Source organism: Esox lucius, chromosome 14, assembly GCF_011004845.1.
Source record: "Esox lucius isolate fEsoLuc1 chromosome 14, fEsoLuc1.pri, whole genome shotgun sequence".
Classification (NCBI taxonomy): Eukaryota; Metazoa; Chordata; class Actinopteri; order Esociformes; family Esocidae; genus Esox; species Esox lucius.
The window spans coordinates 34,327,270-34,349,458 of record NC_047582.1 but is presented as its reverse complement, the minus strand read 5'-3'; the positions used below and the strand labels follow the sequence as shown (position 1 = coordinate 34,349,458).

General features: G+C 44.4%; 1 protein-coding gene across 2 annotated transcripts; it reads left to right on the top strand.

The window, feature by feature from the left end:
* The first annotated feature begins 81 nt into the window (after positions 1 to 81).
* On the top strand, positions 82 to 21,641 carry wif1 (wnt inhibitory factor 1). 2 transcript variants are annotated; one of them, XM_010898993.3, is made up of 10 exons: positions 83 to 1,075; positions 1,358 to 1,497; positions 7,762 to 7,870; positions 8,626 to 8,766; positions 12,100 to 12,195; positions 13,247 to 13,342; positions 14,647 to 14,742; positions 18,589 to 18,684; positions 19,084 to 19,179; positions 19,793 to 21,641. In XM_010898993.3, the coding sequence occupies exons 1-10, from the start codon at positions 928 to 930 to the stop codon at positions 19,939 to 19,941; spliced, it is 1,167 nt and encodes a 388-aa protein (XP_010897295.1). In that variant the 5' UTR covers positions 83 to 927; the 3' UTR covers positions 19,942 to 21,641. The 2 variants fall into 2 exon arrangements, with proteins under 2 accessions (XP_019908702.1, XP_010897295.1); XM_020053143.2 differs by lacking the exon at positions 12,100 to 12,195 and having other exon boundaries at positions 82 to 1,075.
* Positions 21,642 to 22,189: the final 548 nt, after the last annotated feature.

Genomic DNA, 22,189 nt, shown 5'->3' with positions numbered 1-22,189 from the left:
TGTACCCGATACCACTAGTTTTATTTAAACATGAATAAAATATTGAATTAATATTATTGAAAAACATGATAGTAAAGGGCTGCATCAAAAATCAAAGTCTGTGACCTAACCAATTGATTTGGAAGTGTAACTGACAGAACTTTGTTGGAATGCAATGTTTTAACCTGTGTCTTTTTTATTTTGGCATTCTTGCCTGTTTCCCTCAAACCCGGTCAAATACCATCCTTTTGAGTAAGGCATGCAGGTGACATACCACAGGGTTAAGTGTTTACCTTCGCGAGCTTATGAGCCTTATAGGCTTAGACCACACAGGAAGATGATTTGTCTTGAAGCCCACCCAACCATCCCTACTACACAACCTCCTCCATCTCTCCCTCTATTTTCTTCAGTTGATAGGTTCTTGAATTCAATCAATGCAAGGAACATGTTTTTGGAGTTACCATATAATGTCATTAAATTCCTAATGTGATTATCTTGTATGCCGACTTATATCGACTTCACATGGATTGGTGTGCAGAAGCCCTGTGCGTAAAACCTCTTGAACTATGTGTCTAGGCTTGTTAAGTAGACATATGCAGACCATTAAATACGTCTTTAAAGTGATGGTGATTATTTGTCAACATTCTAAACCAGTTACTTCCCACTGAATAAAGGAGTCAAACTGAAGTTGTCCGGGGTCTTTACGTCTCATGTTCAACTGCGCCATCACGCGGCCATATGCCCTCCCTGCAGCGCTCTTGCAAGTAGCTCGCGACGCGGCACAGGAATCTCTTTCAATTAATAAGGTTTGCTCTCCGCACACCAGACTAGAGTAGCGGACAGAGCCGACCTTGCCCGGGACAGACACACAACTTCACAACGGCAGAACAGAACAGAAACATTTAAAGGATTAGATAATTTATATTTGAGAATCAGCAACTCGTCATCATGTCGGCTACCGAGACACAGTCGCCTTTTCTGTCCCCCTTCAAAACGTGCTTTCTTATACTTTTGGGGGGGTTGTTGTCCAATGCTGTGCAAGACCAAGGAAGTTTGTACATGTGGATTGATGCCAACCAAGCCCGGATCCTAATTGGTGAGAAGCGTTTATGTGCAATTAACTGATGTTGGTGGAGGCAGGATACTCACTTAATCAGGTTTCTAGGGCATGTGGGCTTTTTAACTAAAGAAAAAGTTGGATTGTGGCATTCAAATTACTAGTTATATAGCCTACAGTTATACTAGAATTAGTTTTGAATGACACTTGTGTTTTTTAATTGGAATACTTATATATGGGTTGAAGCCTACAATGCATTGTTTCGTATGTGGATATATTTGCTGTTCGTGTTGTAAATGTGTAGGTTGTGTTATCGCACAGGTTTTGAGGAGGATATCTTGATCGTGTCAGAGGGAAAGATGGCTCCATTCACAACTGACTTCAGAAAGGCACAGCAGAGGATGCCCGCTATACCTGTCAATATCCAACACGTGAATTTCACCTGGCAAGCCACAAAACAGGTAGGAAACGTCCATGGACTACTGCAATTTAAAAAATATAAATCGTCTATATTAATTTGATTTCATTTATTGCCATAGTTTTAATTATTATTGTCGCTAGCGAATTGCTAAAGCTATTGATTTGAGAACATGCGCGTAATTGTAGCCTACGCACATACTGTGAATAGTGCGCAATGTTATTGTGGTAACAAGGATGCAGCTATTATTTAAATAAACAAGACAAATATTGTTTTTCTTTCAATGTTGAGTTAACGGCCAATGAATTCCATCTAATTATGTGGACTTTTTATCCAGTAAAAATGAAGAATATCTGAGGAATATCAGGGAAATGTGAGGAAAGTTGCCGAAAGCTACTATGCTCGAAAGTCTTCTTTGATGGGCCACATTTCTTCCAAACAATTTTTTTCTCACGCCTTCCCTTCTGATCAAACAACGATATTTCGGGGTTTAAAGAGAGAAGGCTCTGCGCGCGGTAACAGCAGATGCTTTTCAGCTCCAGCTCTCTGACCATTTTCCTTTTTAATATTGTAATTCCCATCACTTGCGGTATTTTACGTGTTGGTGTTGCGGACCTGCCGCCACGGATCAAAGCGCCGGGCTGCGGCGAGTCCGCCTCTACCGGCATGTGCCAAACATCTGGTCCATCTGCGCATCGAAAACATTGGTCAAATTCTCAGACGCGTGCCAGACTCAAACCGCGCGCTTTATTGGAGATGAGGGGAAGAAGAAAGTTCCATTTGGAATCGCTTTGTGCGTTGGTGTTATTGCCTTGTTCATAATATTTTGTTAAGAGAGTAACAACCAGCTAGAGGCAGAAATGTTTTGTTGCGCTAACGTATTTATGACCTATGGTAGATAATGCAATTATGATACAGATAAGGCATTTCTTCTTTTTGTTCTTCAAAGCCCGCGTGCTTCAAGAAACAACAAGCACCCGGAGCACACACGGTAGGGTAGCAGTCTCTTGCTTCTGACAAATCATTTAAGAAGGAGGAATGAAAGATAGTCCTAAAAGATTATGGTAACACTCTCTTAAAAACATTGATATTGGTGAACTTTCCATCATTGCTTTTTTTTTTGTGTGCATCTTTTACAAAGAAAAAAAAAAAGATAAGAGATGAGATGGAAGAGTAGGTGAAAAAGAAAGACCAGGAAGAGAAGAAAACGAGTAGGACAAGAAAACAAAGATGAAAACAAAAGAGGAGAAGAATAAATAAGAGGATAAAGATTTGAATAGGAGAAGAAGAAAGTGTAGGAGAAGTAGGTGGGGCAAAAGAAAAATAGAAAGAGGCATTTTCCTCCAGATAGGAAACATTTTTATGCGTCCAAAATAGCCCCCTGTTCCCTTCATAGTGTACAACTTCTAGCCCTAGTTACAACATTGGGAATAGGATGCAATTTTGGATACAACCATTGTGTTAAGAGCACCCCCCCCCCCAACGAGGAGGAGCCCCAGGAGGTTCCCCAGAAGAAGCCCCAGGAGGTTCCCCAGGGGCCCTTGGGGGCCACGTGTTACATTGTAAACAGGTCAGAGAGCCATGACCTCACAGCTCCCTGGGTGGGGGGGACCAGGACCATTCTTCTACAAGGAACACAATCTTCTTCTTCTGCTCCTCATCTTCCTTTTGATTCTTCTTCTTCTAGATTCTTATTGTTCAGGTGACGTGCACTTTAAAATGAGGATGAGGGAGGAGTTGACATGTACAGAGTCGATACTGATCTAGTCAAATTAACATCCAGCTATGCATGGTCACCTCTGACATAAAAGACAACCACTGATAGATGGCGCAAGATAGGATAACCATCAAAGACAAGATTGGGTAACCCACAAAGACCAGAAAGGGTAACCCACAAAGACCAGAAAGGGTAACCCACAAAGACAAGATTGGGTAACCCCCAAAAACCAGAAAGGGTAACCCCCAAAGACCAGAAAGGGTAACCCACAAAGACCAGAAAGGGTAACCCACAAAGACAAGATTGGGTAACCCCCAAAAACCAGAAAGGGTAACCCCCAAAGACCAGAAAGGGTAACCCACAAAGACAAGATTGGGTAACCCCCAAAAACCAGAAAGGGTAACCCCCAAAGACCAGAAAGGGTAACCCACAAAGACCAGAAAGGGTAACCCACAAAGACAAGATAGAGGGCTGGAGAGATGGTTACAGAGTGAGAGGGGGGCCTACACTTCCCTGGTCTCTGTTAGCCCTCCACTTCAAAGGCAGCAGACGAGGCCCAGGAACAAAGGCCTGGGGCACAGAAGCTGGCGGTGAGAGTTATCTGTGTTGGTTATTACCATTCAGCTGCAGGATTAGTCTGCTCTCTCTCCAGCCTCCTTGTGTACTTTTCCCTTCATCAGACGCCCAGGCCTTTTACACTGGGAAGGATTCGCTGCATACAGGGAAAATCGCTGCGTCTCCCTTTTTCACTCTCTTTCATCTCTATTTTCCAGGCCGGCTCTTTCTTTCCCGTATGTTTTGCAGAGCCGCCACAATCACTTGACAAGTGTGTAATTTTCAAAGTGGGGGAAGACATTATTTAGAGTGAGGGGCCATGTGTCTTTGGGAAGAATGGTTGGATGAAGACACTTGTTCTTCTCAAACCAGCATAGGGACAGAAATACACAAACACACACACTTTAGGACATACGCTTACATACTGATACATGCACGCACGCACACAAACACACACAAAACACGCAACACACACAGATATGCAAACAGCACACACACACACACTTTAGGACATATACACCTACAAACTGACACACACTCAGACACACATGAATTTGCCACACAACCCCAAACACCCCCCAACACCCCAAAACACCCCAACACCCCAAAACACCCCAACACCCCAAAACACCCCCCAACACCCCAAAACACCCCCCAACACCCCAAAACACCCCAACACCCCAAAACACCCCAACACCCCCCAACACCCCAAAACACCCCCCAACACCCCAAAACACCCCAACACCCCAACACCCCAAAACACCCCCCAACACCCCAAAACACCCCAACACCCCAAAACACCCCAAAACACCCCCCAACACCCCAAAACACCCCAACACCCCAAAACACCCCAAAACACCCCCCAACACCCCAAAACACCCCAACACCCCAAAACACCCCCCAACACCCCAAAACACCCCAACACCCCAAAACACCCCAACACCCCAAAACACCCCCCAACACCCCAAAACACTTACTGAGCCCATTGACTCAGGCTGAATTTTTGTTAAGATTTAGGACGCATGTCCAAATGTTGTGCCCTGCCCTCTCCAGTGGTTTGGGCTCTCGGCCAGGTCCCCCAAACCGTGAACTACGTCACTGTCTTTCCGCAACGTCATTGGGAAGATGAACAGATTGTGTGCAGTGTTTTATGGTTGACTGTTTTATAGTTTATGTCACGATTCTGGGTTTTCATAATATGGCTTTGCTCCAGATTTCAAATGGTCTACAGTGATAGTCAACTTGTTTCAGCAACGCTGTATGGGGAAAGTGCCCCCTACAGGCTAGACTCTGAAACTCCAGCGGTGTCTCTGTGCTGCAGCCTGAATACTTCCGTTTATTTCCATTCCCGTCTGCTGCAGCCAAAATGATTCTATGAGTCTTCAGTCTATCTAATAAAAAAAAGCTATTTTACAGCTGAGCTCTGTGCTACTGCAAATAAAATAATAAAAACATAAAAATAAAATCTGAAGAACAGAATTATGCAAAACATTCACATACATTGAAGAAGAAAAAGATCACTTATCATGCATTTGAACTGTCCTGCAGGCACCAAAATATCTAACTAAGTTGTTCTGCAAAACACTTGTGAGTAAGCTGCACAGTAGACAAAAGCAGTTTTCCCAAACTCTGAATGAACCCACCAGGTGTCTCAGACTAACCAGTCATGAGAACACATTTGACAGATTTTCCAATTAATTCTTAAGATAGTTTGGAATTTTCTACATTAAAGCCTTGTATACAAACATCCACAAAGGTCTGTCCTTTCTGGATGCCAGAGAATCCCAGACAACTTCTCTGTGTAAAAGACGATGCATGCGAACATTCATGCCAGCAATAAAACGCACAGCTTCATGATCAACAGCAGCCAGTGGTTTTAGTACTGAGGCTTAGGCATGCATATATAGCATATCACCATAATCAAGGACTGACATAAAAGTGGCTAGAACTATTTATATTCTAAACTGAGAAGAAAGACAACATTTGTTTCTATAAAAGAAACCAGTTTGAATAACAAATTATTTGTGCGAGGGAACATGTTGTTCAACAAAACAATAATAATGTGAATCTCTGATACATATGAGAGACAAACCGTCGGCTCAAACATCTACTAGTAACATGGTAACGCAACTGTTTTCAGACCGAGAATCAGTTTTTCCGTGTTCAGGCAAATCCTGAATAAATCCATGTCCGACTTCCACTGATCTGACCCTAGAGCTTCTCACTATGATGCCAGCCTGCAGTTGAGCATACAGACCTGGAGCCCTTAGCACATCCCTAGCCCCTCCCACGGTTCCTTTGACACGCCCTCCACAGACCACTGGATATAAAAGGACCCCAACGTGAGCAGAGGAAGAAGAAACCCCCCTGACGAAGCCCACCAGGGACGATGGCTCTGGGACATCATGATCCAGTGCGCTGAATCTGTTATGATTCTCACCACGGATGTTGGCCCAGTAGAAGGCCACCGTCCCTGAGTCCCACCCCAGACATGGGCGTGTTTCCATGGCTGGTTGGCCCGGCCCAGGAGAGAAGCATCCCACCTGCTACGGTCTCTGAGGGGGAAACCTTTCAGGGAAAATCTTTTCAGGGCAATGGCCCGTCCAGAGAAGAAGGTCTGCTGGACGCTGAGAGACCCATCAGCCTAGTACGATGTGCCAGCGGACAATGAGAAGTTAGGAGTAGGTGGCTTTCCCATGTACGCTAGCTGTCTGTTTCACATGTACGCTAGCTGTCTGTTTCACATGTACGCTAGCTGTCTGTTTCCCATGTACGCTAGCTGTCTGTTTCCCATGTACGCTAGCTGTCTGTTTCACATGTACGCTAGCTGTCTGTTTCCCATGTACGCTAGCTGTCTGTTTCACATGTACGCTAGCTGTCTGTTTCCCATGTATGCTAGCTGTCTGTTTCCCATGTACGCAAGCTGTCTGTTTACCATGTACGCTAGCTGTCTGTTTCACATGTACGCAAGCTGTCTGTTTACCATGTACGCTAGCTGTCTGTTTACCATGTACGCTAGCTGTCTGTTTCACATGTACGCAAGCTGTCTGTTTCCCATGTACGCTAGCTGTCTGTTTCCCATGTACGCTAGCTGTCTGTTTCCCATGTACGCTAGCTGTCTGTTTCCCATGTACGCAAGTTGTCTGTTTCCCATGTACGCAAGCTGTCTGTTTCCCATGTACGCAAGCTGTCTGTTTCCCATGTACGCTAGCTGTCTATTTCCCATGTACGCTAGCTGTCTGTTTCCCATGTACGCAAGCTGTCTGTTTCCCATGTACGCTAGCTGTCTGTTTCCCATGTACGCTAGCTGTCTGTTTCCCATGTACGCCAGCTGTCTGTTTCCCATGTACGCCAGCTGTCTGTTTCCCATGTACGCCAGCTGTCTGTTTCCCATGTATGCCAGCTGTCTGTTTCCCATGTACGCAAGCTGTCTGTTTCCCATGTACGCAAGCTGTCTGTTTCCCATGTACGCTAGCTGTCTGTTTCCCATGTACGCTAGCTGTCTGTTTCCGATGTACGCTAGCTGTCTGTTTCCCATGTACGCTAGCTGTCTGTTTCCCATGTACGCCAGCTGTCTGTTTCCCATGTACGCCAGCTGTCTGTTTCCCATGTACGCCAGCTGTCTGTTTCCCATGTACGCTAGCTGTCTGTTTCCCATGTACGCCAGCTGTCTGTTTGCTCACCATTGCAACTTCTTCCCTTCAAGTAAGCAGTTGTCTCACTGAAAGTCTGGGTGTTCATCTTTATCTCAGATCAGGGCAAAATACACACAGCTCCTGCAGGGTTTTAATGCCGCTGGCCAAAGGGGTCCACCGCTACGAAGCAATTTCTTTGTAGCAGATAGAAATAGTATGAAGAAAATATAGTAATAGAAAATAACAAGCAAATAAAAACAACATGCGATGTTATAAATAAAGCTCAGTGGAGATTCTGCACTGAGATTGATGTTTAGTCCATGCCTCAGCACAATCTGTCTGTGAAACTAGCCCTTATCATACATGAGTTTAGGATTTTTTCCGTTCATGTTGTTTGCAGGCAGAGTACTTCTATGAGTTCCAGGCTTTGCGCTCCTTGGATCTGGACGTCATGGACAACCCCACAGTGAACGTGCCTTTACTGGGCTCTGTACCTCACAAGCCTTCAGGTGAGAGAAGTTTCATGGGACATTAGTCAGAATTGTTCCCCACTGCTGATGTCCCTGGTACACCTGGGTTGTCTGCACAGCTGTGAAATGTCTGCAATTTTACACGGTTTGGGATTTTAGTTTAAATAACATTTGTTTGTTTTTTTTAACTTGAAACAGAGAATAAATTTTTTTTTTTAAGCACATTTCATGCTATTCAGTGAACATTTACTTACTCTAGTTTCTTTCTCATGATTAAAGGTTTTACCAAAATGAATTGGAGGCTGATGGTCTAGCTTTAATTTAAATTTTTATAGGTTCTCAAAAGTTAAAGGCTATTATAAAAAAATGCTTTGCTGGAATAAAATGCATAACTGCACACTGGAAGTTATTCCATCAAGAAATAAAATATTCATTTAATTGGGGCTTTAGCATGATGACTGTCATAGCATATACACTTAAAAACTTCCAAAAATGTCTTTAGGCTGTTTCCACAGCTAAACCTTTTTTTGGTTCCAATTTGAATCCATTCGGGTTGAATGCAGAAACCTCTGAAAAGATTCTACAAGGAACCCAAAATAGTTCTACTGCAATTGGAACAAAATGGGTCCTTCAAAGGGTTCCCCTGGTGGCAGAACTATCACCCTTCCGGGGAACACATTGCTTCCTGGAGTGGCGTATTCCCAGGAAGTTGTTATTAAACAGAACATGTTCTCAGTCAACTACCAGGTCAAGTAATGTTAATGATAATGCATGTATTCTGTGTGTGTATTTAGTGGTTCAGGTGGGTTTCCCATGTCTGGGTGAGCAGGATGGAGTAGCAGCCTTTGAGGTGACAATCCTGGTGATGGATGCCGGTGGGAACATCATTCTGAGGACACCCCACAACGCCATCTTCTTCAAGACCTGTCAGAGAGGTGAGAATTGATCTCCCTTTTAAGGTCACTGTTTTTAATTACCTACGAGGAGAAGAGTTGGCATCAGGATCTGGGAGAAAAGGGAGAATTGAGGACTGGTGTGGTGATGGCTGAACAGGTTAGTGTTAGTTGTGGTAGACAGGTCAGGGTTAGGGGCGGTGGTTGATGGGTCAGGGGTAGGGGTTGTAGACAGGTCAGGGTTAGTGGTGGTAGATAGGTCAGGGTTGGTGGTGGTAGATAGGTCAAGGTTGGTGGTGGTAGATAGGTCAGGGTTAGGCGTGGTGGTAGATAGGTCAGGGTTAGGGGTGGTGGTAGATAGGTCAGGGGTCTGGTGGGGTACTGGGGATGTGACCAGGGGGGTGGGTAAGCGACGTTGAGTGGGAGAGAAAGAAGCAGGAGTCACCTGCCAATCAAAAACCAGTACAAAGGCCATAGCTAGGCCATGATGTCATATAGCTAGGCCATGATGTCATAAAGCTAGGCCATGATGTCATAAAGCTAGGCCTTGATGTCATATAGCTAGGCCATGATGTAATGTGAACCGTGGCAGCTGCAGAGGGAGGGCCTAGAAGAGAGAGGAGAGGAGAAAGAAGAGGGGAGAGGAGTGAGAGGGGAGAGAGGAGAGAGAAGACGGAGAGGAGTGAGAAGGGAGAGAGAGGGGAGAGAGAGGAGATGGGGAGAGAGAGGGAAAAGGTGAAAGAAATTGGGTTGAGGAGTGGGGAGACTGGCAGGCCTGGGTAAGAGAAAAAAGAGTAAGCTACACACCCACCCACCCACACACACACACACCCAATTGCACCCCCCCCCAACCCCCCCATTCCAGAGCCACCCTGACCCTCCCCATTCCAGAGCCACCCTGACCCCCCCCATTCCAGAGCCACCCTGACCCCCCCATTCCAGAGCCACCCTGACCCCCTATTCCAGAGCCACCCTGACCCCCCATTCCAGAGCCACCCTGACCCCCCCATTCCAGAGCCACCCTGGCCCCCATTCCAGAGCCACCCTGACCCCCCCCATTCCAGAGCCACTTTGACCCCCCATTCCAGAGCCACCCTGACCCCCCATTCCAGAGCCACCCTGACCCCCCCATTCCAGAGCCACCCTGGCCCCCATTCCAGAGCCACCCTGACCCCCCCCCATTCCAGAGCCACTTTGACCCCCCATTCCAGAGCCACCCTGACCCCCCCATTCCAGAGCCACCCTGACCCCCCCCCCCCATTCCAGAGCCACCCTGACCCCCCATTCCAGAGCCACCCTGACCCCCCCATTCCAGAGCCACCCTGACCCCCCCCATTCCAGAGACACCCTGATCCCTGCATGTAGAAATGTGAGATCCTGTGATCCTTCCGGTTGGACGGTGGCTCTTTGACCTCAGGAAGGAAGGCTGGCAGGAAACAGCTCTGTCAGGCTGCCGGCTAAATATCTCAGTGACAGGTGCCTAACGCCTCGCAGACCATCGCACACAACAGACCCCCTCCCCGGGCTTCCCACAGCGCTCCCACTCCTCTACATGTGTCCGCAGTCCGCCCGCGGGTCCTTGTGTAGGTTTCAGGATGGTTCTGTTCTTCCCGTTGTATCCAGGCAGTGCCAGTCAAGTCCAGAACAAGTCTGAATGACATGATGAATGTAAATGACACGACAAAGTCCAGCCAACGTGTTTGAAATTACTATCATTTGAACCCGGATTTGAAGTGCCGCTCCAGACCAGACGGCAGCTGGGTATTATTCTAGCTAAGGGCGTTTCATATCGGTTACAGGAAGCAGTGACACCGAACCAGACTTCAAAAACGAGCGTTAACGTAGCGTGTCCCGCCCCCCTTCCGAATGTGAGAAAGTGTTAAAGAATGAAAGGGAATATTAATCCGTTTGGATTGTCTTTATAGGAGCGGTAGGAGTAGTGTCTCAAATCCTGTTCTCTTTTTGTTGCCTGTTGTTGTCAAAGTTAGTGTGCTGTTTTTTGGGACGGGGTGCATTGGGGCATTGTGCCTGCATGCTGGAGATCACTGTCAGGTTGCAGAGAGAGTTAACCTCCAAAAGAATGAAACCAGGCACACCCCTCCTCCACCTTTAAGTCAACGAGACAGGCACCCCCCCCCCCCCCCCCCCACGTCCCCGTATAGAACCCCTGCTCACTAAGTAGTGAACCGTAACCGTACCTGTCGCCAAAACTAGGGCTTTGCAAACGCTTTCATTTCAGACACCGGTCAGTCTTTTATTTCCTGGATGGAATAAGGATCAAAATTGGTGCCAAACAAAATTCAACGTAATTAATACAAATATTGGTGGAATAAAATTCAATGTACCTGGACACCATTTGTGTTTGTTTCAATACAGGAGAGGAAATTGTCAGTCTGAGAAGTTGTGTCAGTTTTTTTTCTGTGTAACCACCGACTGGGGGCATCCCAAATGGCAGCCTGTTCCCCTTCTGATGTGCACTTGCTTATGGCCCGGGGGGCCTTTTTTAGGACAGGAGAGCGTGCCACTTCAGAAGCTGCCTTTGTCTTCTTATTGTGACCGGCCACATGTCTGGAGTCCCTGTTCAGAACGACAGGTCCGTGTCCAAAATGGCACACTATACCCTAGCGCACGGTGGCATATGTGGTCCAGTGTCAAGAAGGGCCCTATTTTAGGTGAATGGGCTTGTGAGTTGACACTCACCGACGGATCTCCAGAAGTAAAAGGGAAGCAAGGGTTTGACAGGTCTGTTGACGCTCAGGACCCACCTCAAAGGGCTTCTTCTGACAATGTTTTGTGGTCTGATGCTGTTCAGTGTGCTTTGATCCCACAGCCCGGTTGCGGAAATCAACGTCCGCAGCCAGATTGGTCCACTTCTCCTTGTGTAGTGCACTAGATTTAGCCAGAAGTGGAGCACTAGAGGGAATAGTGGTCAGTTGGGGACACGGACAGTGGCATCTCCCTTCTGTGGTGGAATGTGTGTTTTCCCTTGAAGTGGTGCTCTGAGATAGAGAAAAGGAAGGAACGACCAGCTCCCTATTAATCTCAACCTTGTCGTTTGACTTCTTTCATGTCTCTCTGTCTCTGTCTCTGTCTCTCTGTCTCTGTCTCTGTCTCTGTCTCTCTGTCTCTGTCTCTCTCTCTCTCTGTCTCTGTCTCTCTCTCTCTCTGTCTCTGTCTCTGCTCTCTCTCTGTCTCTGTCTCTCTGTCTCTGTCTCTCTGTCTCTGTCTCTCTGTGTCTCTGTCTCTGTCTCTCTGTCTCTGTCTCTGTCTCTCTGTCTCTGTCTCTGCTCTCTCTCTGTCTCTGTCTCTCTGTCTCTCTGTCTCTGTCTCTGTCTCTGTCTCTGTCTCTCTGTCTCTGTCTCTCTCTCTCTGCAGCTAAATGTCCAGGTGGTTGTCGTAACGGTGGATTCTGCAATGCGAGACAAGTGTGCGAGTGTCAGGATGGTTTCTATGGCCCGCACTGTGAGAAAGGTACACGGCTACGTTCATTCTGCCCGGCTAAGTTGTCACGTTGAGCTTTCAGCTTCATCCATGGAGACGTCTTCCTTGATGTGGGAAGTCTCGTAGCTTTGAACAGGGTTTCTTGTAATGACCCGACATCAATAATGGGTGGGAATATTTTCCTCTTTCCTAAAAATGTCTCCACAACAGAATGGGAGAAAGGAATATAGGAATGGTTCGAGAAAGACAGCAGCATGAAGAACCAGAGGAGCTCAGCCCTGTCATTTACAGACACAAGAAAAAGAGCCTCCACAATGCATTCTAACACAATCATGTACATGTAAAGGTTATGCTCGCGGTGACTTAGCTTTGCCTCAAGGCTCCGCAACTAAAAATAATCATGTAAATTACAAAGCACTGTAAAGCTGGCTTCATGCAGAGCAGTTAAATAGGGAGAGAATGTATTTTAAAGGTTTTCCAGTAAAGAAAGACAATAATGACATTGGAGAAAGCTGGCTGGTTGGGTGGCAACAAGCATCTGTTTCCCATTTATTTAGGGCTTTAAATAGAGGTTAGATAGACTAGTACCAGACAGAGGGGTTAGATAGACTAGTACCAGACAGAGGGGTTAGATAGACTAGTACCAGACAGAGGGGTTAGATAGACTAGTACCAGACAGAGGGGTTAGATAGACTAGTACCAGACAGAGGGGTTAGATAGACTAGTACCAGACAGAGGGGTTAGATAGACTAATACCAGACAGAGGGGTTAGATAGACTAGGACCAAACAGAGGGGTTAGATAGACTAGTACCAGATTCATAGAGCTCTAGACAAACATACTGCCTTACAGTGTGTCATTAAGGAATGAATTTACTTTCACACTAAGTGAAAGTAAATCCATTTCTTTTCACAGATGAGTTGTGTATCATCTGAAGCATAGGTGGTTACATCTCCCACCTGTTGCATTCATCTGTTTCCCTGTCTTAAATATAATTTTCAGTGGGGGAGAATGCTGATAGTTCTTGTGTTTTCCTTACTTTCTTTCATCCTCTCCTCCCCCTCCTCCCTCCTCCTCCCCAGCCCTGTGTCTGCCCAGGTGTTTGAACGGGGGTCTGTGCATGAGTCCGGGTCTGTGTATCTGTCCACCTGGTTACTATGGAGACAGTTGTGACAAAGGTAGGCGTAGCGTATGGTAATTTACTTCAGCTCCTATGTTTTTGATTTTCTTTTTTACCTTTATTTCAACAAGGAACACAGACTGAGATCAAGGTCTCTTTTACAGCTGGGCCCTGCATATAAATGTTTACACATACAGTTGAGGTACAAAGATGAAGAAATGACACAAAAAGGACAAAACAAAACAAAAAAATACAGGAGCAAATTGTTACACAGAGTTTATTCCTCTGATAACACAGGAACCTGAATTACCCAAAGCAGTTACAAGCAACACAAAAATAAAAATCCTCCAATAAATGTTTAAAATGATTGTGCTGGGTCCAAGGAGACCTAGTAGATATGTACTAGGTCATCATCATGTTAAGTTTGTACACAGTAAATTAAAATGTTCTTTTAATGTCTTTGCATATTAAATGTTTATGCTTATAAAATGAAGGACATTATCCAAACATTTAGAAGCAATAGTATACTGTACATAACTCAAATAACGTTATAATGTCTTTTGTGATAACATTTCAAGACAAAGGATTAAACAGAATAATGTCTCGTGATAACATTTCAAGACAAAGGATTAAACAGAATAACGTCTCATGTGATAACATTTCAAGACAAAGGATTAAACAGAATAATGTCTCATGTGATAACATTTCAAGACAAAGGATTAAACAGAATAATGTCTCATGTGATAACATTTCAAGACAAAGGATTAAACAGAATAATGTCTCATGTGATAACATTTCAAGACAAAGGATTAAACAGAATAATGTCTCATGTGATAACATTTCAAGACAAAGGATTAAACAGAATAATGTCTCATGTGATAACATTTCAAGACAAAGGATTAAACAGAATAATGTCTCATGTGATAACATTTCAAGACAAAAGATTAAACAGAATAAGATTTCCTCTCACGGTGGACAAAGAACTTACATCTAAATTACATCTGTCAAACTATGCTGCCAATTTTCTGATCGGACCCACTTGGATCATACCGCAATAACCCAGCCTCTGTACAATCCAGCAGTGTAGCACAGAAACAAACCCAACTAAGAGGCCCAAAGCCTGCATCCCAGCAGTGTAGCACAGAAACAAACCCAACTAAGAGGCCCAAAGCCTGCATCCCAGCAGTTGGATCATCCCTAAAATCACAGCATTTTTATTGTTACTCACATTCAATTAAGTTTTTTTTGTTAGGTCTGTTGACATTTTAAAGAAGCATTTCCTGCTGTTTTGTACATCCCTTCATTATAAAATGAAGGTACAGTACATTTAACTAAAGTTGTTATTGCTTTTTTTCTCTCCAGCTAACTGCAGCACCATATGTTTAAATGGAGGGACCTGTTTCCACCCAGGGAAATGTATCTGCTCACCAGGCTTTGAGGGAGCACGCTGTGAGAACAGTGAGTTAAGAGTCACCCGGAACCGCTAGAAAAACACAACCACTATGGAAATACAACTTCTAGAGAAATAGAACCACTATAGAAATAGATCCACTGGAGGAATACACCCACTTGAGAACTGCAACCACTATAGAAATACAACCATTATAGAACTGTTATATATATGTAATATTTATATATATAGCTCTGTAAAAAATTAAGAGACCACTGCACCTTTTCTTTCCTTTCCAAAAGTTTTGAGTAAGGAACAGGACCATTCAATTTGCAGTGTTCTCTTAATTTTAACCCTTCTGTTCCTCACTCAAAACCTTCCTTCTCGACTTTTTTGGAAAGGAAAGAAAAAGGTACAGTGGTCTCTTAATTTTTTCCGGAGCTATACATGTTCATACAGTGGATATAAAAAGTCTACACAACCCTGTTAAAATGCCAGGTTTTTGTGATGTAAAAGAATGAGACAAAGATAAATCATGTCAGAACTTTTTCCACTTTTAATGTGACCTATAATGTGAAGAATTCAACTGAAAAACAAACTGAAATCTTTGAGGGGGAAAAATTAAAAATAATAACCTTACAATAACCTGGGTGCATCAGTGTGCACACTCTCTTATAACTGGGGATGTGGCTGTGTTCAGAATTAACCAATCACATTCAAACTCATGTTAAATAGAAGTTATTACACACCTGCCATAATTTAAATTGACTCTGATTAATCACAAATAAAGTTCAGCTGTTCTAGTATGATTTTCCTGACATTTTCTTAGTTGCATCTCAGAACAAAAGCCTTGGTCCGCAGAGAGCTTCCAAAGTATCAAAGGGTACAAAAAGAAAGATATCAGTCAGGAGAAGGGTACAAAATAATTTCCAAAGCATTAGCTATACCATGGAACACAGTGAAGACAGTCATTATCAAGTGGAGAAAATATGGCACAACAGAGACATTACCAAGAACTGGACATTAACAAAAACCTTGAGGCGTCCGTTAGAAAGCTGAAGATGAAGAGCAATTTCACCTTTCAGCACGACAATGACCCAAAGCACACAACCAAATCCACAAAAGCATGGTTTCACCAGAAGAAGATTAACGTTTTGGAATGGCCCAGCCAGAGCCCAGACCTGAATCCAATAGAACATCTGTGGGGTGATCTGAAGAGGGCTGTGCACAGGAGATGTCCTCACAATCTGACAGATTTGGAATGCTTTTACAAAGAAGAGTGGGCAAATATTGCCACGTCAAGATGTGCCATGCTAATAGACTCCTACCCAAAAATACTGAGTGCTATAATAAAATCCAAAGGTGCCTCAACAAAGTATTAGTTTAAGGGTGTGCACACTTATGCAACCAGGTTATTGTGAGTTTCTTATTTTGTATTTTTCCCCCTCAAAGATTTGAGTTAGTTTTTCAATTGAATTGTTCACGTTATATGTCACATTAAAGGGGGAACATGTTCTGACATTATTTATTTTTGTCTCATTCTTTTACATCACAGGAACCTGGCATTTTAACAGGGGTGTGTAGACTTTTCATATCCACTGTAACTAAATCCTTGTGGTTAAATGTTCCATTACAACTGCTCACGTATGGATAACCCAACGCAAACCCAAATCCTGTCTTAAAACCAGTGTTTATTCCAGGTTGCCTACAGCTCTGTCATAATGTTTTACAACTGAAAGACCGGATCAAAAGGACAGCCTACGTCCCAAATGACGCTGTTTTCCTTTGCTGCAGACTTTGCTCCCACTGCTGCAGACCCGGACACTACTGGTGTCATTTAAGACGTGGAAGGGATGGGGTTTTTCAGCATAAATTATTTGTTAATTGATCTCCAGTTCAAAGTCAGTCCGTCAGTCAGCCTGCGTGTCCCTAACCATGTAAAGACTAAAACCGCCTGATACCTGATCACATCAAATCCAACAACAATCACAGGTATCACCGCTTTCTGAAGCAGAACAACATCACAACAATCTTCTGTGAAGTTGAAACATGCTTTGATTAGAGAAAAGGACCAGGAACTGCCATGGAGCTTTTAGGAGCTGTCCCCATCTCTATTTTACTCTCTCTGTCTCTCTGTCCCTCTCTGCCTCTGTCTCTCTGTCCCTCTTTGCCTCTGTCCCTCTTTGCCTCTGTCCCTCTCTGCCTCTGTCATTCTCTGCCTCTGTCCCTCTCTGTCTCAGACCTTCTCTGCATCTGTTTCTGTCTTCTCCCTTCTCTTTTTCTCTCTCTGTCTCATCCCCCCCTCCCCCTCTGTCTCTATTTTTCCCTGTCTGTTTCTCTCTTTCTTGTTTTTTGTTCCGAGCCTCCCCCATTGTCTCTGATCCACGGATGTGAATGTCACTGATATGTCATTGATATGTGTGAGAACAAAGCCTTGCTTGAGATTCAGCAGGTGTTGATGAAATCTGAAGGCGTGATGTGATCTCTGACATGGCTCTGCTCACACCTGGGTATCGTTGTTGCAAGGTGTTGAGTTTCTGTTTTACGCCTCAACTTTTTTCCAATCGATTTTTAACTCCCCCAGTTCCATGATTTCCATGCATCCCAAATGGCAACTAACTCCGCTATAAACAGTAAAAAAGTTCACACTACAGAGGATATTAGGGAAGTTCATATATTTTAGGACACTAACTCGTTGTCTCCTAAACCCCCGTGGTGCAGAGGCGAATGGGGATACTTAATAGTTTGACACAACATTGTCCGTAAGGGGAACAGCAGAACTGTCCTGACAGAACGTGAATTAGAGGCATTCATCTGACGTTTCATCACTCATCACCCAATCCTCAAACAACGCACATCCACACCAACAGTGTGGGCTGGTTCTTACAATGAAAGAAGGGTTAGAACTTTCTGGGACAGCTTCCACAGTCCTTCTACCTGTTGGTTGAACATCAACGGTCTACCTGTTGGTTGAACATCATTGGTCTACTTGTGGGTTGAACATCATTGGTCTACCTGTGGGTTGAACATCAACGGTCTACCTGTGGGTTGAACATCATTGGTCAACCTGTGGGTTGAACATCAACGGTCTACCTGTGGTTTGAACATCAACGGTCTACCTGTGGGTTGAACATCATTGGTCAACCTGTGGGTTGAACATCATTGGTCTACCTGAGGGTTGAACATCATTGGTCAACCTGTTGGTTGAACATCAACGGTCTACCTGTGGGTTGACCATCATTGGTCAACCTGTGGGTTGAACATCAACGGTCTACCTGTGGTTTGAACATCAACGGTCTACCTGTGGGTTGAACATCATTGGTCAACCTGTGGGTTGAACATCAACGGTCTACCTGTGGGTTGAACATCATTGGTCAACCTGTGGGTTGAACATCAGTGGTCTACCTGTGGGTTGAACATCATTGGTCTACCTGTGGGTTGAACATCAACGGTCTACCTGTTGGTTGAACATCATTGGTCAACCTGTGGGTTGAACATCAGTGGTCTACCTGTGGGTTGAACATCATTGGTCTACCTGTGGGTTGAACATCAACGGTCTACCTGTTGGTTGAACATCATTGGTCAACCTGTGGGTTGAACATCAACGGTCTACCTGTGGGTTGAACATCAACGGTCTACCTGTGGGTTGAACATCATTGGTCTACCTGTGGGTTGAACATCATTGGTCAACCTGTTGGTTGAACATCAGTGGTCTACCTGTGGGTTGAACATCAACGGTCTACCTGTGGGTTGAACATCAACGGTCTACCTGTGGGTTGAACATCATTGGTCTACCTGTGTGTATCACCATACATTTTGATTCTCCATTGCACCTGAAGCAGAGCCAACTCAATCATAATGGGCCAGTTGTACCCAGCGTTCCTCCATGGACTGATCTCCTCCTGTGTCTGCAGGTAAATGCCGTCAGCCCTGCAGGAATGGGGGGAGATGCTCTGGCAAAAACAAATGCAAATGTGCCAAGGGTTTTCATGGTGACCTCTGTTCAAAGGGTAAGTCCAGACAGTACCCACGCATACGCGTTTCCCATTTTAAATGCCCCACTCCCTAACCCTGTAATCTCTAACTGACTCTAACCCTAGCCTTAACCCCAAAAATCAAACCTGCTCACCAAATCCTAACCATGACTCCTAACTGCAAACCCAAACCTAACAAGTAAACCCTTACCCTAATTCTAACTCTAATCCCAAATGTAACCTTTACCCTAAACCTCACTGGTATGCCTTTTAAGTTGTAGTAATTTCCATTCACCTGGGTAACATCCACACACTCTTGTCTGGTCACTGCTGTCCTCTGAAATAATTTTTCATATTTATTGTTATAAGAAAATGTGTATTTGATCTGCTTTGTGGTGTGTGTGTGTGTGTGTGTGTGTGTGTGTGTGTGAGCAGCTGTCTGTGAGCCAAGCTGCGGAGCCCAAGGAACCTGTGTGGAACCTAACAAGTGCCAGTGCAAGGAAGGCTGGCACGGACGACACTGCTATAAGAGTGAGTTAGTTTAATATTGAGTTAGTGACTTAGTCCACTGCTATAAGAGTCAGTTAGTTTAATAGTGACTTAGTCCACTGCTATAAGAGTCAGTTAGTTTAATAGTGACTTAGTCCACCGCTATAAGAGTCAGTTAGTTTAATAGTGACTTAGTGACTTAGTCCACTGCTATAAGAGTCAGTTAGTTTAATAGTGACTTGGTGACTTAGTCCACTGCTATAAGAATAAATTAGTTCACTCTAAACTAAATCTCCTAGCTTCACTGTATGTGCCTAAGAACAGCTCTTAGCCGTGGTATATTGGTCATACTGGCCACACCCCCTTGTGCCATGTGGCTTACTTAAACCATGTGTATAGTAAACAATTTTACTGTTCCTATTGTATTTTCAAGCCGTTTAACATCACCAATTACATCACCTACCAATTCCACTAATCATTATTACATTTTCTGTTTTCTCCCTCCCTCCCTTTCTTTCTCACACTCTCTTTTTCCCTCCCTTTCTTTCTTTCTTTCTCACTCTCTCTTTTTCCCTCCCTCCCTCCCTCCCTTTCTTTCTTTCTCACTCTCTCTTTTTCCTTTCCTTCCCTTTCCTTCCTCCGTCTCCCCCACCAGGGTACAGAGGGGAAGCCCCTAACACACCTCGCCTTTCATCTGCCCCGAAACAAAAGCCTCCGCAGCACACGTCCTCTGTGAAGGAGGTGAAGGAGGTGAAGGAGGTGCCTGAGGCCAACCGGCTGGCCGACAGCAACTACGTGGTGTGAAGTCCTGGACTACCTCGCCTGGGTTCAACGGACCACTCAAAACCCTCTCGGATACTTTGACCGTTGGCTGTGGCCTTGCCGTTGTGGCCGGGCTAGCTCAATCAAACATCGCCAAAGTATCTGAAATTACTTTGAGTAGCGCCCAGACGACCAGGCCCGGCTGATGACCTTCGTCACCTTCATCACCTCCATTCAGCATGGTCCTTCAATGGGCTGATACACCATCACTACCACACCGAGCTGTCATAGCCACCCACCATCACCCAGCACACACCCTATAACCCACCTGTTTGTCCTAGACCAACCTATACGGTCAGCTGCTCCTACACACACACACACACACACACAAGTACACCTCACCACATCTCCTTTTAACAGCTCATCTGATCACTCTGTTGTGTGTGTTTTTGACACGTATTTATGTTGCCTACTCATCCTTTAAAGGAAATGACCTCCTCTCTGACGACATGTCCCGTCTGTGTTGAGGCGGCCGATGGAGTTTGGGGGTGTTCTCTAAATTCCAGTGCCTCTGTTCACCTGGCTACTCACGGCCCTGTCAGCTTAAATCTGAGAGGAAGGAGTGATGCACCACATTGTGAGTGTCCTGTGGTGGGGGGCCATCATCGTGCCGGTGTGTTTTCTCCATAGAGGAGGCTCGGATTTGTCTCACAGGGTTTTGTACAAAACACACCCGGATTTATTATCAAGATACACTCCTGAAGTGGTTTCACACAAGAGGGCAATAACTATTATTTTGAGCAAGTGAATATGTTCTCCTGCTGTCATTAATTAGATAGTTCAACAGAGCTTAATGTGTTCACACTTCTAAAGCCTCCAGTCCCTCTAAAGCGATTAAATTCATTATAAAGCATCTCTTATTTCTCTAAAGCATCTCCAATCCCTTTAAACCAACTCAATTCATTATAAAGCATCTCTTATTTCTCTAAAGCATCTCCAATCCCTTTAAACCAACTCAATTCATTATAAAGCATTACCAGTTCTTCTAAAGCATCTCTGTTTATTCTAAATCATCTCCAGTTCTTCTTGACTTGGAAAAATTCTGAAAGAAGCCAAAGAAAGTAGGCCTAATAACACCAAACACCCTCTAATATATAATATATACTGTAACTATCATGGCTGATCAGTTGTAGATGATAGGTGTATTTCATTAGTTCGTACAGTACATTATGTAAATATGTCATCTTCTACCTTACCCCAAACCTTCTGACACACACACACACAGAGAGTTATAACAACCCTATTCCCTATGTAGTACACTACTTTTAACCAGGACTCTATGGAGAGATGACGCCCTATTCCCTATCTAGTACACTACTTTTGACCAGGGCCATAGTGCAGTATATGTCTTCAGGTGACACCGGAGCCTCATTCTAACCCTGACTTAAAACTCTGTGCATATTGTTTTCAAGTCATTAAATGTAACATTTTCAGATGAATGTTATGTATCTTCGAAGCGTAGTCTGTTTACTTTTACAACTGGAATTAAATACACTTTGTGCTGTAAACCACTTTTTTTGTCTTATATTTATCTAGTTTTGTTTTTTTAGATAGCACGATAATAGTTGTAGTCAACAGGTACATCTTTTTATCTTTTTTTCTATTTAGTGTTTTGATATTTTGTTTGTGACACGATAACGCAGAACAACTCTAATATATCGTACGAACTTTAAAGTAATCCACATCGTAAATGTTCTTGTTCTTTATATGTGTCTGTAATGTAATGTATTATTAAAATAAATGACTCTAAATGCTAGACTGTTTGACTGGGATTTGACTTTCTTGCATTCTGGTCTCATCATTCCATTCCTGTTCACCAGCACACTAGCCCAAGACTGGTACATTTCAGATTGGTATGTTCAGATGTGGTAAGGTGTGGTGCAGCAAGGTTTGGTAAAGTGAGGTGTGGGGCAGCAAGGTGTGGGACGGTGATGTGTGGTATGGTGAGGTATGGTGAGGTGATGTATGGTTTGATGTCGTATGGTGATGTGTGTTGTAGTGAGGTGTGGCATGATATGATTGGGTGTGATATGGTGAGATGTGGTATAGGTCGATGTGGTATGGTGAGGTGTGGTGTGGTGAGGTATAAGTCGATGTGGTATGGTGAGGTGTGGTATGGTAAGGTGTGGTTTGGTGAAGTGTGGTGAGGTGAGTTGTGGTGTGGTTTGGTATGATGGGGTGTGATATGGTGTGGTATGGTGAGGTGTGCTATGGTGAGATGTGGTGGGGT

Coding starts and splice junctions, on each gene's coding strand:
- wif1 (XM_010898993.3), top strand. CDS start 928: ATGTCGGCTACCGAGACACAGTCGCCTTTTCTGTCCCCCTTCAAAACG. Junction 1,498..7,761: donor CCTGGCAAGCCACAAAACAG/GTAGGAAACGTC, acceptor TGTTGTTTGCAG/GCAGAGTACTTCTATGAGTT. Junction 8,767..12,099: donor CTTCAAGACCTGTCAGAGAG/GTGAGAATTGAT, acceptor CTCTCTCTGCAG/CTAAATGTCCAGGTGGTTGT.